Source organism: Carassius auratus, chromosome 27, assembly GCF_003368295.1.
Source record: "Carassius auratus strain Wakin chromosome 27, ASM336829v1, whole genome shotgun sequence".
NCBI lineage: Eukaryota > Metazoa > Chordata > Actinopteri > Cypriniformes > Cyprinidae > Carassius > Carassius auratus.
In genome coordinates, this window is record NC_039269.1 from 8,474,757 (window position 1) to 8,492,616 (window position 17,860).

The 17,860-nt window shown below is 36.0% G+C and overlaps 1 protein-coding gene across 2 annotated transcripts in view; it reads right to left on the bottom strand.

Moving 5' to 3' along the window:
• hecw1b (HECT, C2 and WW domain containing E3 ubiquitin protein ligase 1b) overlaps positions 1–17,860 on the bottom strand; it is a 33,985-nt gene that overhangs the window by 8,719 nt on the left and 7,406 nt on the right. The window contains exons 2-19 of one of the 2 annotated variants that reach the window (XM_026205680.1): positions 15,658–15,988; positions 14,311–14,418; positions 13,072–13,166; positions 11,390–11,465; positions 10,381–10,550; positions 8,565–8,707; positions 8,341–8,441; positions 6,767–7,909; positions 6,530–6,598; positions 5,345–5,495; positions 3,869–3,981; positions 3,245–3,366; positions 2,062–2,247; positions 1,839–1,973; positions 1,621–1,726; positions 656–752; positions 475–558; positions 233–339 (exon numbers count right to left, since the gene is read on the bottom strand). In XM_026205680.1, the coding sequence (XP_026061465.1) occupies positions 233–339; positions 475–558; positions 656–752; positions 1,621–1,726; positions 1,839–1,973; positions 2,062–2,247; positions 3,245–3,366; positions 3,869–3,981; positions 5,345–5,495; positions 6,530–6,598; positions 6,767–7,909; positions 8,341–8,441; positions 8,565–8,707; positions 10,381–10,550; positions 11,390–11,465; positions 13,072–13,166; positions 14,311–14,418; positions 15,658–15,988 (3,337 nt within the window). Of the gene's footprint in view, positions 1–232; positions 340–474; positions 559–655; positions 753–1,620; positions 1,727–1,838; positions 1,974–2,061; positions 2,248–3,244; positions 3,367–3,868; positions 3,982–5,344; positions 5,496–6,529; positions 6,632–6,766; positions 7,910–8,340; positions 8,442–8,564; positions 8,708–10,380; positions 10,551–11,389; positions 11,466–13,071; positions 13,167–14,310; positions 14,419–15,657; positions 15,989–17,860 lie in introns of both variants that reach the window. The other variant, XM_026205679.1, reaches the window with a different exon arrangement.

Below are 17,860 nucleotides of genomic sequence, written 5' to 3' on the forward strand. Positions count from 1 at the left end.
TGATATATTTTCATTACTCATCAATATTTTTTATCTGCTTCTAAAAAAGTAAGCGTCAAGCCCTGAGGAGATTTTGCTTTATAGAAGTTTAGGAGTATAGGAGATTTTACTTTAAGCATTTGAGAAGTATACTACTGGAAGGTGCAAATGAAGCCTAGGAATTTTTTGATATGCAAACAATGCATTCTGCAGAGCAACTGAAGAACTGTGTTTAAGCTCTCAGCTGACTCACCTGGAGAGTTTTGAGGAGAGGAACCAGGAGAGCAGCGTGGAGAGAAGCTGAACCCAGGGTGAAATGATGTGAGAGGAACATAAGACATGATGTCCTCCTCAAACAAACTGAAAAGCAGAGCAAAACACATTCTGAAAAAATCATGCATGACGTTATCAATTTTAGTCTCAGGAAACACTGCCTGTGCATTAATAATAATTATTTTTTAACACTGCCAGTTCATTGGACGTAGGGAGCTTCACCTTAACAGCATGACCAGGTCAGCATCACACGACAGCTTCTCCAGTCTCTGTGTGCCTTCGGTTCGGATGTGATACACCTTTTCCCTGCAGACATAATAAAGACACACAAACAACTGACAACTGTTTGGAAGTACCCATGATGTTTTCTGCTACGATAAGCAAGGAAAGTGTAGGGTCATACTTGAGTGAGTGATTCCTCGCCAGGCTCGGCTGTCGTTCCTGTAGCACCTCAAAGATGTTTGGCTGCCGTAAAAACGCTACAATCTTATCATTGTATGCTGGGAAACAAATGGAAAAGTATTCATATCAATTCAAGAAAAGAAGTACAAAAGTACAAAAGTAATGCATTACAATATTGTGTTACTCCCTTAAAAAGTAACTAATTACATAACTTTTGCATTACTTTCACATTACTTTTTAGATATGAGCATGCTTGAAGTTTAGTTTATAGAAAATGTAAAAGCCCTTTCACACCAAAAAAGTGTCATGAATAAACCTCAGGCTGAAGGAAAAGTAAATTCACGTCTGTACAGTAGAACAGAGGAGAAGAAGATTCAACACTCTTCAGCAATAATAAAAGAAACAATGAAGGACAATTGTTAGTTTATCTAAAGTCATTTTTGTTATTAGTATGGTTGAACTGGATCATCAAAGGTCAGCAGCAAAGACATTAGTTCAAAAAAATGGGATTAGATACATTCGTGTTATTAAACATTTTTAATTATTACAGGTTTGCGTCATCTTCTGAGTTTGCATTTCACTGTTTTAATTCATTTTGATGAAAACAAAATACTTTTTTTTTTTTTTTTGGCGAGTGGGATGAATTAATGCACATTCACACTCAGTCTAGAACTACTTACATCATGTTCACACAACACCTCTGCACTTTCGATTTCTCCCAATATGGGGATAGGAGACTTGTCAGTTAATAAATGGTAAAACAAAGTAACTGGCGTTACTTAAACGTCAGACGTGTTACTTTACTAGTTAACATTACTTGAAAAAAGTAATTTGATTATGTAACTTGCATTGCTTGTAATGCATTACTCCCCAAAACTGTTTATGATACATTGAGTTTCTTTGGTTATGATCATGGTAATTGTGACATTAATGTCAATTTTTGCATCATTTGTGAATGGTTCATACCTAATGGCACTGGCTCCTGCTGGCCTTGGCTTCGTATGGATGCTACCAGGCTGTTTCCAGGCCTGGCTAACAAGGACACCCCTCGGGTGCGTGACACCTCCGATGCCTGGAATGAATGTGGAAATGAATAAATAAATGATGTAACAGTCATGAGGAGAAATCAGCACAGTATGAAGTCAAAAGAGACAGATTGACTCTAGATTGTGAGTGTGTCTGACCTCTCCTGCGCTGTAGCTGCGTAATCTCTGCAGGTGCTGGCGGTGCGTCAGGTGGTTCGGCAGTCTGCCGTTCTGCAAGGGGATCCTGGGATCAATGAAGGTTGTGGCACGGCTGTTGTGGTCTACGAAGAACGACTGCAGAGAAAAGTGAAGGACAGAGCGTTGAAGTAATGGCTTGATGGACACTGAGGTGAGATGTTAGGAAGAGCGTGATGTGAGGTACCTTCCCCTGCGGGTCTGTTTTGATCTCCCAGCCCCGCGGCAGCTCCAGCTGAGCATCAGCAAACCGGTTTAAAAAGGTCACCAGGTCACGGTTGTGCTGGTACCGCTCAAAGTTTCGGGCATCACGCCTGATCTTGAGGACCATGTGTTTCAGACACGAGCTGTTTGTGAACATACGATACGCCCCCTGTAAGAAAAAAAAAGTAGTGTTGTAAAACAATTAATCGCATCCAAAATATAAGTTTTTGTTTACATAATATGTGACCCACAAAACCAGTCTGAAGTGTCAATTTTAGAAATTGAGATTTATACATCATTTGAAAGCTGCAAAAATTTGTTAGTACTGCACAATATTTGGCTGAGATACAGCTATTTGAAAATCTGGAATCTGAGTGCAAAAATATAAAATACTGAAAAAATCCCCTTTGAAGTATTTCAAATGAATTCTTAGAAATGCATATTACTAATCAAAAATTAAGTTTTAATATATTTACAGTAGGAAACTTATAATATAAATATAAGAATATAAATGTATATACATGCAAATATTTTAAAAATATATACTGTATGTGTGTATTTATATATACACATAATAAATATACACAGTACACATGCATGTATAATGTAAACTTTTATTTTGGATGCAATTAATCGTTTGACAGCAATTAAAAAAGATAATGTTAACATGACAGTAGCATAAACTTCTTAATTAAAACACGTGCACTGCCAAAGTTTGGGTCTGCAAGATTTTTTTATGTTTTTCCCAAAAATGTATTGCTTACCAAGGCTGTATTCATTTGATCAAAAATAGAGTAAAAACAGCAATACTGTGAAATATCACTACCATTTTAAAAAAAGCTGAATTTTCAGCATCATTACTCACATGATCCTTCAGAAATCATTCTAATGTGCTGATTTGCTGCCCAAGAAACTTTTCTTATTATTATCAATGTTGAAAACAGTTTTGCTGTTGTACTTTTTTGTGGAAATCTTTTTTTTTTGAGGGGGGGGGATTACAAATGTATTATTTAGTTATTATTTAATGTATTATTCATTATAATGTTCCTGCTTAATAAAAGTCTTTATATTCTTCTGTAAAAAAAAAAAATCTTACTGACACCAAATTTGTGAAAGATCTCTAGAGGGAGAACGAATGAATAGTGTGCAGTGTGGTGCAGACTCACATAATTTGCGTGGAGCACAGTGAAGAACTCTGGGTGAGTGATGAATTTGACTGCTGGACTCTGCAGCAGTAACGTGATCTTCTGACAGTGACCCGGAGAACACGGAGTGTCTCTCCTCAACTCTTAAAAAGACAAAAATATCAATTAAAATGAATAAAAACAATACAAATGTTTATTCTTCTGCAAGGTCAAACCTACCACACTGACGAGTTCTGTGTTTAGTTCCTATTTATTAATAGTATTTGTCACATGTAGATTTCAAAAGGCATTTTTAACATACTTATGAATTAAATTTCAGCCGGTAGCCAATTTTCCACAAAGAACTGATTTTTCACACTTGACAGCCATTGATTACTGTCTACAATTGTCTTAAGCAGATGAACAGGTCCAGATGGAATCTGCAAGGTTTTTAAAAAAATTTCTGCAAATGGATTTAAACAGGGTAAAATGTTTCAAATGGAACTGAGAAAATTATACTCTATTTGGTAGATGGACAAATGATCAAATGGTCAAGAAAAGATAATTCTGCTTCGGAGATTGCACCAAAAACAAAACACAAAAAATCAACAGTTTTTGAGTGACATGAGTAAATGATTTCCTTCAGTTTGATGAGTGTGAAGTTACCGGCTGTCTGTGGAGGCGAGTCGGTCTCGGTGTTGGCTGTTCTCTCGTTGCGGGGGCTGCCCGACTCCTCGTCTCTCCTCTCTGTGGCCATCGTCCTCTGGATGGTCTGGTACCTGATAGGAACCGGAGTATTGCTGTTATTAGTCACTAATATTGGTACAGTATGACTCCCATTGTAAAGAATCTTTTATGAATATTTCTAACCAGACCCCCCACTTACATAACTCCTTTGCTGCTCAATGGTTCAGTAAAGCTGTGTGCTTTGAGAACAATCTAAATGTCAATTAATTAACTCATTCTCATCTATCGCTTGTGGACTATTAAATAAACGGCGTTTAATTACACTCAAAATGGAAACATGATGAAGCACCTATATTTTTGTCCTATAGGTGGCAAAAGAGTGCACGTTTATAAGCCCATGTGAACGAGCGTGGTTTATAGAAAATGTCAACATTTGAGACAAAAAGTGAATCACTTGAATCAATTATAGACTTTGAGTATTTTTACAAAGGCTGCTGTAGATTTTATTGCAACGTGCCTATTTTGCAAAAAAAAATTGTGATATTTTCTTCCATATATTTTTTTAAACTACAGCAACAGAGTCAGTCATACTCTGCTAAATACAAACCACATGATTCTGTCCAATACAGTGATTTTACCACAGTTTCAAAAGTTACAGTAATGCATCAAAATCAAGTAAGGTATATGCTTACATCAAGAAAAAAAAAAAAGTAAAATCTGTCAATGGGGCAAGAAATTTTTTTTTTTTCCTCTTTTAAGTTTTTTTTGTAAACATTTTATTAAATAACGGCACAAATACCAGTAAACTGACTACTTTAAGTTTTAGCGAATCATGTTGCATTATTCATTTAAATACTCTCCTCCAATAAACTTTGCATTCACTGAAAGATAAACTCCTACAAATACATATGAAATAAAGTCATCCACAAAAATACCCGCGCCCACACTTTCTCATTACATTCTTTTAACTTCACATCTTCAGCAAATCCCGTCAGCATTTGTTTAGTTTTTTTGTGTGTTGACATTTTGCACTGGTGCATGCTGCTAATAAATCTGCCACTTCATATATTGTGTCATTTTGCATCTCAAATGTATCTTGACTTAAAATGCTTATATATTTGAACAGTAAAACAAGACAATAATAATATTAAGTAAAAAGCTGACTTTTTGCCAAATTATTTGTTTTCTAAAACAATGGAAAAGCGTTAAATGATAAAAGACACATGTGTTCAATGAATACATCAATAAAAATTAATAAAAAAATTAGTAATAAAAGTAATAGTTCATCAGCCTAAATGTGGGCTGATCACTGCTGAAACAAGTAGGTGCACTGATAACACTGCAACATGCCACATCCGATCAGATCTGAGAACCAGAGCTAAACAGATTAAACATACGGAGTCGGTGAAACTTGTTACATGTTAGTATACACACGACACTGTTGGTGCTGTTTACCTCCTGTTGAGCTGCTCCATCTGTTGGACGGAACCTGACCTGCGCAGGCCATCCGGCGTGGCTGCGGACGTCGGTCGTTGCCAAGTGGTGGTCCGGTTAATGTGATCCACATAGAACACACGACCGTGACTGTCAATGCGGGCCTCCCAGTCTGAGCGTGCCAAACAACACAAACACACACATTCGAAGCCCAAATCAATATTCTGGTCTGCCAGGAAAAAATATTTAAGTATTTCAAATAAGTCTGGCATCTTAAAATCTTAATTTCCAACTTATCTTAATATTTGTATCATGTAAAAGCCTCAAAGATCCCCTCAGTGTGGGATGCTTCAGATTTGACTCATTTTAAGATAAACACACAAAAACAGCACAGTAGTGTGACTAAGTGACAGACTGTGATAAGGGGGTCACAAAATTACGCTAAACAACCCTAAAATACCACAGTGTGGGTTAGTGAGAGTAACACTGGAGATGATCAAGCCTGATGTGAAAGTTGCTTGCGTGGAAGTAGTTGAATTTTGACTCATATATACAACTTTGAAATGCAATGAAAAATATGAGGGCAGGCACACCAGGAGAAAGTGATACGTTTGGATCAATAGGAACAATTTAGATTTGCTGCAATATTTAGCAACTTCAATTACCAAACTTGGAAAGCAAAATCATTTTTCACAAATGAAAATTACATTTTCATGATGTAACATTTTTCTCATAATAATATAAAATGTGATGTTTCATAATAGATACAGGACCCCATATTATAAATTTTAAATCATAATAGTTAAATTTTCTTTTTTCTTTTTTTTTTACATAATGTTTCGTTCATCAGTTTATTTAATGATTATTTTAAAAAAATCTATGCAATTAAATAAAAAAAATCTTTAGCATTCCCATATATATAAAATATATATTATAATATAATATAATGTTGTACATTTATTTACTGTCACTTTTGATTAATTCAATGACAGATGTATTAATATATATATACATATAAATGGTTTTATTTTCCAAGAAAAATACTTTTTTAAAGGTTTTTTCTATTTAACTTATTAAGTTTTAATAATAAAAAAACCCTTTCATTATTTTGATAACCTACAGTATAAATAATCCATAGGCAATTCACCTGTAAAACCTCCATATAATCTGTGACAGTACTGTACATGTGCTTAAGGCAGAACTCACTCGGAGGCAGCGGCTCGTCTATGGTGGGATAGTGATGTGGGTCGGGCCGCAGGGCGGGCAGCTGGCTCACTGCAGGATGATTACAAGGCAAAGGACATTCTCCTAAACACACCACAAACACAAGCCAGGCCATTCTTCATAGAAACTTTTCTATTACTAGTCCACGAAAGGGAAATCCAGATCTTTTTTTAAATAAAACACACAATATATGCATTCTACCAATAGAAGTCTACTCACTTCTGTTGCTTGGTCCAGCTACCGGTGATTCTCCGTTACCCATAATGCCGTGCGGACTCTGGACGTGACTATCTGGTGCCTCCTCCCACTGACAGCTCCCGTCCCCTGGCTCCCGGCTCTTAGCGCCCTGTCTTGCCTCTGCCTCCAATCCCAGAATGCCGTTCACCCTGTCCGTCTCATCCTCATCATCCTGTGAGGAAAAGACCGTGCTCTCTGACCGGCGTGCGCTGTCCAGAGACGGTGCCCGCACAGGGCCTGAAGCCCTCTGCGCCATGTGACTGCAGCACGGCACCGGACTCAAATCACCTTCGCTTTCTCCTGGTGACCTTTGACCTGTGGTTTGTCCTTCAGCTCCGAGCGGCTGGCCATCTCCGTCGAGCATCTGAATGAGGTCAGAGAGGCGTTCGTGTGAGCGGCTGCGGGGCAGTGTCCTGCGAGGGCCGTTGGGTGTTAAAGCATGAGGCTCGAGGGTCGCACCCTCTTCCTCGTCTTCCTCTTGTTCTTCTACGCCCTGTGGCCGGACGGGTTCGGGTCCAGCCGCGGTGGAGGGGAGGCCGTGCAGCAGGTGGTGGATTCTGATGTAATGGGAGCGTGGCGTCTCTGGTTCGCCGCAGGCCGAAGCGATGACCGTCTCCAGCTCAGACACGGGTAGGGAACAAGGCCGCGGCTTCCTTCTCGGTGTGGTCCTGATCCTCAGCGAGCAGCATTCCTCTAGATCCACATCTGGTTCTTCCGAAACCGGTTGCTGTTCTGAGACGGCCTCCTCTTCGACTCCTGCAGGATCTCCTGAAGACTCTGCAGGCCCTTCAGCAAAGGCACTATCATTTTCTGCCTCTTCTTGGCGTGTCTCTTCCACTTCAACATTGGTCACTTCTTGCTCTATTTGTTCTTGGCTCTCGGCTGCTGCTGCTTCCTCTGGCTGCTCCGGATGTGTCTGCTGCTCTTCTTCTAAAGGCTCTTGCTCTACAGCTTCTGCTTCGGCTGATTCAATGTCCATGGGCATCTCTACAGAAGCCGTTTCTTCATCTAACGGCAACTCTGGAGCCCCCTGGTCCAAACTCATGGTGTCTTCTGCCTGAGGCTGAACTTGAGCTTCTGCTGCCGCCACTGGTTGCTCTGTACTGAGAGACATGTCCTCATCATCTGTGGAGAGGTGTAAACACCAAAAACATAGTGTAAACACCAAAATAGTAGCTTGTAAGCATGCATGATATACTGGTGATCATGTGACTTTTTAATGTTATGAGTGGCCTGATTAGACTAGTTTTAGAAGTAATAATATGATGGTCTATTATAATTACATAATTACATGACAAGTCACACAATTTACAATTTTACTATTTCTAATGTATTTTTGCTCAAATAAATGCAGTCTTGGTGAGCTTAAGAAACTTAAAAAACATTTTAAAATAATACAAACTAAACTTTTGAATGGTAGTCTAATTTGGGTTAGGGTTAGGTCAGTTTGAAAAGTAAAAGTAAAAGAGAGTTCTCTGTTTGCTGTAGCAGACTGTACACTATGAATGTGTTAACGATTTATATTTAGTAAAAGGTCATTAAAAATCTGTGTTTACCTGGATGGTTGGAAGATGTAATCTCAAACCTAAACTGAAGCTGGCCACTGACATGTTCAGTTGGTAGCCTCCGGCCCAGAGTGTAACTGACCACTCGATCGCTGTGACAAAAAACAAGAACAAACACCTCAAAATTAGCATTTCAACTCATTAGCATAACAAATAAAGCCCATATTTCAAAATATCAGGAAAGAGCAAGCTTCTTTATCTTTTTGAGCACATACCCAATCGCATGTTTCTCCAGTAATCTTTGCACTGGCATGGACAGCTTGCCCAAGAAACGCTTTATGATGGGTCGGCTTTTGGCGAACTTGTCTTTCACCTCGATCTCCAACACATCGGTGGGCAGAGACACAAAATTGAAGCGCTACAAGCAGGAAATACAAAGACAAAGAGGAAGAAACAGCAATCATTACAAACAAACCTCGTAACCCAAAGTGAAACAAATCATGTTGATATCAAACAAATGTGCATTTTAAAAAAGATTGTGAGAAGTCGTCCTTCATCAGAGTTACATGTTGCTGGTGTAAAAGACACTGCCTTGTATTTATGCAACAAAAGCCAAGAACTAAAAGCAAACAGATAAAATGGTCAATAAATAGACAACCAAATATTCATGTGTTCATATTTGGCATGGAGCTTCACATTCGTGCTTTGCATTTCGATTGACCTTGTTTTCTTCAAAATCAATATTTTAGTTTACTTTAATCGAATCTATAATAATTAAGAACTGAAATTGAGCAATTATGATCACCTAAAAGACATGTAGCACTAACCAAAAAGTATCCCTGTGATAATAAGGAAACAATCCTGCCTTCTGTCATTTATTCTCCACGTCTTGACCTATTTTAATCCACTGCTGTAAGGCGATCTTCTTTACTCTTCTCTAATCTAATAAAAGCACTTAGCGACAGTATCAGCCAGAAACAGACACTCTACAACATGAAAACAATCCAATGATCAAATCCAGGGGATCTCATCTGCACCAGTAAGATGTGGTGATGGGAATCATAAAGAATTGAACATTTCTGATTCTGAATCCATTTAAGGATTGCAGTTATTTTAAGGATTAAGTACTTATGAGAAAGAACCAAATAATAAGACAAAGATTTTTTTTTTTTTTTTTTTATAAATTACTGCTTTAATTCAGCAATGATATAGTAATACGACCAAAAGTGACAGTAAAGACATTTATAATGTTGCAAAAGATTTAGATTTAAAATAAGTGTTGTTCTTTTGAACTTTGATAAAAGTATTTTCATCCTGAATAAAAAGGTATTGTGGTTTCCACAAAAATATTAAGCAGCACAATTGTTTTAACATTGATTGTAATAAGAAATGTGTCTTGAGCAGCAAATCAGCATATTAGAATGAAATCATGTGACACTGAAGACTGGAGGAATGATGCTGAAAATTCAGCTTGGCTTCACAACAATAAATGACTTTAAAACATAAACAAACAGTTACTGTAAACTGTAATAATATTTAATACTATTACTGTTTTTACTGTATATATGTTTTTGACTGTATCATATAAATACAGCCTTGGTGAGCATAAGATACTTCTTTAATAAACATTAAAAACTAAATCTCCAAAGTCTCAAAGGTAGTGTATAATGTTTATTTATAGTATTTTTTTAGACCATATATAGTACTGTTTTAGACCAATGATACCGTTTGTGACGCAAATCATAAAGTTCCTTTATTTTTCATAAAGAGTATTGGTTCTTAATTCTAAGCCCTACAGACATGACATGTGGTGTAATGAAAATAGAAAAAGATTCAAACAAAATCCTATCCATCAGTCAACAGGACAGTGAGCTGTATTTGTGATTCTGCAGTGACGCATTAAGTTTATTTGCAGAATAAAGGATTTACATGACAAACTCCATGTGGACTCTGTAGAAAGCACAGAAGGGTAGCGTTGGGTTAAACGTTTGTGAATAAATGACACTGGAATCAGATATTGTTTTTTAAGGATTTACATGAGCATGTTTAATCTAATGTGTGTGTGTGCGCGCATTAATGTGCTTCCCATACCTCCCTCTGCCAAACAGGATTAATGGTATTGCAGACGATGCCGGATCTCTTCTCCTGGCCGTGGTGAGGCAGGGCAGGGAAGATGCTGTGCTTGCCGGGGTGGATGGCAATCTTCAGGTAGGGGTCGGGGTTAAAGAACATGCCTTTCTTCAGCCCAGTGGCCTGGAAATCTGCCCACAACATAAAAACAGAGAGCTGAATGAGAACAGAACAGAGCAAAATACAACTGAATTAAATAAAAAAAACGGAAAAGAAATACACATCAGCATATAAAAGAAGAGAAGCAAGCAGAATCCAGTACAATAGAACAGACTATAACTGAAGAAAATAAATCAGAAAAAAATTATAATAATGAAAAAATAATATTCAAGAGATTAAAACAGAACAAAATAGCATAGAACAGAGTCAAATAAAATAAAGCAACAGATGAGAACAAAACACAACAGAATAGAACAAATAAACAAAGAAAAACAGAATAGAACAAAATGAACAAAACTGAATGTTTCAAAATAAACAGAATAGAACAAAATAAAAAAATAAAACAGTAAAAAAAACATTAGAACAAAATAAACAACAGAAAACAGAAGAGAATAAAACAAAACCGTACACACAAAACAGAATATAAGATAAAAAAGGAACATAAAAAAACAATTGCAAGTGACAAAACAGAGTAGAACCGAATGGATTAAAATATAACATAATATAAGAAAAAATAAAACTGAATATTATAGAATAAAACATTTCATTATATAATGTGATGATCAAGACCAAATTTGCATCTTTAAAATCTCTAAATTGCTCTTCAAAGATGAACACCATTAGCCAAAGAGCACCTTGTGGAAGAAACAAGTAATTGAGGTAAATATGTTGCTATAGATGTTTACAGCGGACTGAAATCAGTGGATCAATCATGAAATCCTCTGGAGACACTAAATATAGAGGCCCCATAAATATTGATAAAGCTTAATGATTGACTGTCTGGTCATGCCAATTATTACACAACACAAACCTGAGAGAGAGAAGCTGATGAGTCTTCTGCTGCCTCGACTCTGAGGTAAGTCATCAGTGGCCACCGGCTTAAACACCTGACAGCAGAAAGTTCAGTGCAAAGTGTCTTAGATTTCACTGGAACTAGTAAACACCTTTCACATAATATCAGCAGCAATACCTGATCAAAAACTACGACGGAACATTTCTTCCCTTATATGTTTCGGGTAAACATTTATGCATTTAGCAGACGTTTTTATCCAAAGCACCTTACAGTGCATTCAGGCTATACATTTATTTTTAGCAATATGAGTGTGCCCTGGGAATTGAACCCACAACCTTTCGCGCTGCAAACGCAATGCTTTACCACTAAGCCACAGGAACATGTGTTGTATGTGTCACAACATTATATGATACAATCTCGCAGTTCACACCAAAAAACTAAGCAAAAACAACAGTTTTTTTTACATTTTTACACTGGAATTCAGGCTTTGCATCACACTGCAATTCTTAATAATGCAACCAACTAATAGGCAAGTCATCTGAAATGTAATAAATGTATTCCTGACACTGGGCTGGCCGATACAAGACAAGAATGAGAAAGATTCAAGGATGATTAAGTCTTTTTGAATTTGAATGATCACAAAAATAAAATGTTTAATGAAAATAAATGATGAATGTACGTGTTGTATGATCATACGTGTGGACAAAAATTATTTCCTGCAGACTTGGTAAAAATGTATTTCTTTCACAAGTGAAAATGTTAATAGCACACCCACATAGGAAAATGACGTCATCCTTTACCTCATGCTGTTCCAAACTTGTCAATATCAAGCAGCAAAATAAACTGTTCCATATGAATCAAGAGGTTTAGTCTTATGAAGAGATATGATTGCCTTGATGAACAGATTTAATTTATGCTTTTATTTACATCTAAACAGGTTTGTTTTAGTGTGTGTTGCTTCCGTGTTTACCATAAGTGATGTGTTCTATGTATGTGTGTTTATAAGTGAATACAAGTCTAAATCTAAATTATTCATTATATAAAGTTTATACATCTCTTATATATTCAGTTATATAATGCAATCTAATATACAATGCAATTCATCATTATACATCTCTTTACAAGGCTTGGATTAAGCCACTCAATTCATATGGGTTCATTTTACAACCTTTTTGGATCTTCCAAGTTTTGGTTACCTGAACTTTCAATGGGACAGAAACATCTCAGGTTTCATTAAAAATATCGTAATTTGTGTTTTGAAGGTTAACCAAAGTCAAAAAGGGTTTGAAATGACATGAGGGTGAGCAAATGATGACAGAAGCTTCATTTTTGGGTAAACTTAAGGTCACCATTAAGGCCTGTGTCTTGGAATTGGTACACTTCAGCTTTAAGAAACAAAAAACGTTTGGTTGACTCTGTGGCTATGGAGGTAGGGCCTGTTCTAAGCCACAAAATGATAACCTGAGATTATCTGCAGCATTAATCCTCTGAGAAACAGATGGCATAGATTATTCTGCTCTTGAAAAACTCTTGATGAAACGTGATGAAAGAAAAACAGCAGCATTCTCTACACATCTGCAGCAAGATGCAGCAGCACTGTACACATACGTCTGACGTATAAGACGTGAAGACATGATGTCTGGAGAGTTAAACCATGATTTAAAATAAAAATATACACGTCTTTTCTTTCTTTCGCTCACCGGTGCGGAGGGGTTCTTCACGGTCACACATGGCGTTGTGGCCCGCAGGGCTCCACTCACTCCATGATAATATTTAAAACAGATCTTAGTCTCCGCTGAAAAAGAGCCAAACACAAGAAAAGGTTTCAGTTCATAGTAAAATTAGCTGAATGTGGTTATTGTCTAATTACAGACGCCACTGACTATGTCACACCCGACTTCCTCTTTATGAATATGAAAAAAAAAAACACAGTGACAGAAGAAATCTTGCTTGCTATTTGAGGAATAATGGCCTGAACTTATATTTTAATATTTTAAGCATTAAAATTATTATAATAATATTTATGATAAATTTTAATATATTTACATTTTAAATTCATAGGAAATACAAAAATAATCCTCACAAACTGTATGACACTCTTTTTTCAAAAAGACTTACAAATGAGCACAATAGAAGCAATCAAAACCAACAAAAGAGCAATAAAATGCAAGTGCTATGACAAGTCTCGGTTAGCCCATGTAGCAAGATGTAGATATATAGATATATATGTGTGTGTGTGCATATGTATATATATGTATATACACACATACAAACAAAACAAGCAGATAGAATAGAAAGTGAAAGCTAGCACCAACATAAAGTGTCATTGTGCTACAGGTGTCTCGAGTTCGAATCCCGGCTTGCCCCATAGTACTTAATATAGTAAATGAAAGAGAGTTGATTTTGCAACATGTTCTGCCAAAGCACTGTGCTAGTGGGCGATGTGAGTTTGAGTCTGTATGTAGGCACCATAATATCAAAGAGGTGGCCTCTGTCCACTGGCCCATGGGATGCCGTTTTCTCTCTAGTATCCATAACAGTAAAAGAATACATTTTTTTAAAAAGCAGCAGCATATGAGCCATATGGCCTTGCACTGTAATACATCAGAGTGCTTTCTGGACTGTCAAGCAAAGACAGCGTAGGCTGAGCTTTATATAAACACAAGCACACAGGAAACTTTTCATGAGACAAGGGAAGTGTTTTTTGGTTGCTAGAAGAATGTCATACCTGAGTGAATTTCCCCTTCACACCTCTTATCGGAAACATCATCAAACAAATATTTAGCTTAAAAGGGCTTTGTTTTGAGGTGTCTGTTACCTTAGCAGCCATACAAGTCACAAACAACCATAAGTATCTCTAATGGCATCCCATGTGTGGGAAATAAAGGGGCTGTAATGCTGTATCATTTAACAAGCATGCTTTACAAAAATGCACACACCTTCTACGAAGTAGGAGCTGGCCTCGATCTTCCAGACGATCTGACCTTTGTGGGAGCCGTTCACACCTCTGTTCTTGTAATCAAGAAAGTTTTCTGACAGAACCTCATCTAAGAGAAATAGAAGAGAAATTATTCTTTGTCGTAAAGAGAAACACATCTTTGATTATTCATTCATGACAGCTTTAAAAAACGAGAAACGTTTCACTCTTTAAAAGACGCATACTCTTCAAAGCTAAAATTCAAGAGAAAATAAAATATATTCAATAAAATATATTATTTTTATTAATATAATTCATTTGTTATAAATAATTTAAACTAAAAGTCAAAATTAAGATTAAAATATTTTAAAAAATGTAATTAAAAGCCAGTATAATAAAATAATAATTTTTTAAATTTTACTTTATTTTTGTGATGTAAAGCTGAATATTAAGTATCATTACTTAATATTGTAATGATACTTTATATTGTAATGATACTTAATATATCATGTGACACAAGTATCTTGTGTCACATGATTTTTCAGAAATCATTCTAATATGCTGAATCTGTGAGAAAGCTTTCTGTGTGTACTGTATGTTGTTAAACATCAACATCTATTTGTAAGGAAGTTTATTTCCACCTCAGAGTAAAAAAGAACAGTTAATTGCAAGATGAATGTTCATCTTAAGAAAATAAAGTGCCACTGTGAGATATAATGTTGCTATTGCAAGAAATATACTGCAGTTATGAGGAAATATAGTCACAGTGTGTTATAAGCAATTCTAAGAAACAAAGTACGAGAATAGTATGAGTCGCAATTTAGAGAAATAGAATTTTGCAATTGCAAGATATGAAGAAATTATAAGATTTGACGTTGCAATGACGTTGTTTCACATATCACATATCTTGTAATGTTTCATATTTGTTTCTAATTACATACACATGCGGTAGAAAAAACATCTATGTATGTACTAGTGCGCTTCTCTAAAAAACCCAGAAACCAAATACACCGTTTTAAAAAATCTGTAATGTAACATCAAGAACTTTTTGAAGAAGAAAAATTTGGGTCAGTAAAAAAGTAGTTTTAATGAATGTAATACTTTTATTCAGTAAAGATGCATTAAATTGATCAAGCGTGACAGTACAGACATTTAAAATGTTAGAAAAAAAAACAGTACTATGATTTCCTCAAAAATAACAACCAGCTAATTTTTTTTCAACCTTAATATATGCATATTAGACTGATTTCTGAATGATCATGTGATTAAGGCTGGAGTAATGATGCTGAAAATTCAGAGACTAAATTCAAAAACATTAAAAACTCTTACCAAAGAATCATAAAACACAACCAACCAGAAACAGGCTCACCGATGAGGTACATGCCAATCCAATCACCGGCGTCCACTTCCTCCTTGATGTCCCAGCTGAGGGTGATGCCCTGCGTCTGGCCGATGGTGTAGCTGGAGGTGCTGATGGTGAGGGTGGAGCGGCAGTGAGAGGTCAAGAGGTCAGTGTCGCTGGTGGAGCGCAGCACGGCCGCCGCCAGATCCTCCGGTATGCCGTTCTGGAAGTCCACATTGGGGAACTGCTCAGGGTTGAAACTGTGCCGAATCGGGTCCTTACATCGCCGCCTGCCCTGAGATGCACGAGATGGAGAGGCCATAGCTACAAGCCCGAGAAACCTGTTCTGGTACAAGTTCTGAGAAAAAAAACAAGAAGGAAGAGTGAAACATGATGGATCCCTCCATTACTGTATGCAAATGCTCTTTTGGAGCATATGGTGTGCAAATCCAACCATCTAAAGAACAATCATGTCCTGGGGGTTCAGATGCTGCGGGAAATGCAGACTTTTCATAGTCAGATCAGAAAAAGACAAAACTGCTGGGAGCGAGGCAGGTCGGGACATGCTTGAGGAGGGAGAACAGCACATGAGATGCTAAATGTGACCTACAGGGGGTCGAGAGAATTGTTCTTCAGCTGTAATGAACGATGTTAGAAAACAGGTGAAAAGAGGCACACATGCCTAACCAGAACGATGTGAGCACAAGACAATGGCAATGTGGAGAATGAATTTAGGTTACATAATGCGATTACCGTTAATCAAAAAAAAAAAAGATTCTAAATTAAATTAAACCTCTTTTAAATGAAATAAAATTGTAATAGAACTGTAATCGGAAGCTATTATGAAACTAGGGCTGGATATCGAATCAGATGTCCCCATTCGATTCAATTTCGATTCTTGATTTTTTTTAAATTACATTCAGTGAATATAGTTTTAATACAAATGCTATTGATATTTGTAGAAAATGAAGAGTATCAGCTAACAAATGGTGAATTAATAAAAAGAAATTAAGAACCACAGGTGTAGGGTCATTTTGAAACAATAATAGGGCCCTTAATTTTTCTGTTAATCAGATGTAGGCATAAAACATTAATTTAATTTATCCTAATCAAATGAAAATCAAACCCTTTTTTGGCAAACAAAATACAGAGGTTTACTGGTAAAATAAAAAAAGAAAACAAATGTGATTATTCCTTTAAAAATAAAGATTTATTAATATTTATTATGAGTTTTAAGACTGCTAAATAGTAATATATTCTTTTGTTTCTTAACGTTAAACTTAAATTTAAATTTGACAGGTTTCCGGTAGTTCTCATCAACAGTACAGTATCTCTGCCATGATAAGCGCTGAATAAATGACATGCTTTCCATTGTAACATCGCGTAAGTTAAATAAGGGTGGCATCTAGTGAAGAAGACTAATGAAAAAATTCACGTTAATCACCTATCTCCTAAATGATTAAATGTGAAAATAAAAATAGCTACAAAATAAAATATTCAGAATATGTTGTCAATTTTTCATTTTCAGAAACTATAACATTAAAAAGATACAACACTAACAATATGAAAACTAGATGGTCTTCATGTATATTATTTGATATAAATGATGGAAATACGATACACTACAGCTCAAAAATTAGTGGTCAGAAATATATATATTTTTTAATAAAAAAATGCTTTTCAAGGCTGCATTTATTTGATCAAAAATACAGTAATATTGCGAAATATTATTACAATTTCAAATAATATATATACGAATATATCCTGTGATGCAAAGCTGAATTTTCAGCATCATTACTCCAGTCTTCAGTATCACGTTATCTTTCAGAAATCAGTCTAATATGCAGATTTGCTGCTCAAGAAACATTTCTTATAATTAATGTTGAAAACTTTAGTGGTGCTGCATAATATCTTTCTGGAAAATGTACCTTTTTCAGAATTCTTTGATAAACAGAACGTTGCTAAATAAAAAATATCAATTGCTTAGAAATAAACATACATTACACAAAATATGTTATGGTAGTGCATATGATATAAAACGAAATAAAAAAATAACAGTATGTGACAAAGTGGAGTATTCAGGAAAAACAACGCTGTAGATCGGTTCATCTTTGTCACATGACCTCACTCCATGCATGTTTCATTCAGTGAGTGAATTATTTTTCTGATGATTTATTAAATATGTATCAATGTAATGTAAATGGTAGGCTGTGTTTTGGCTAAACAAATG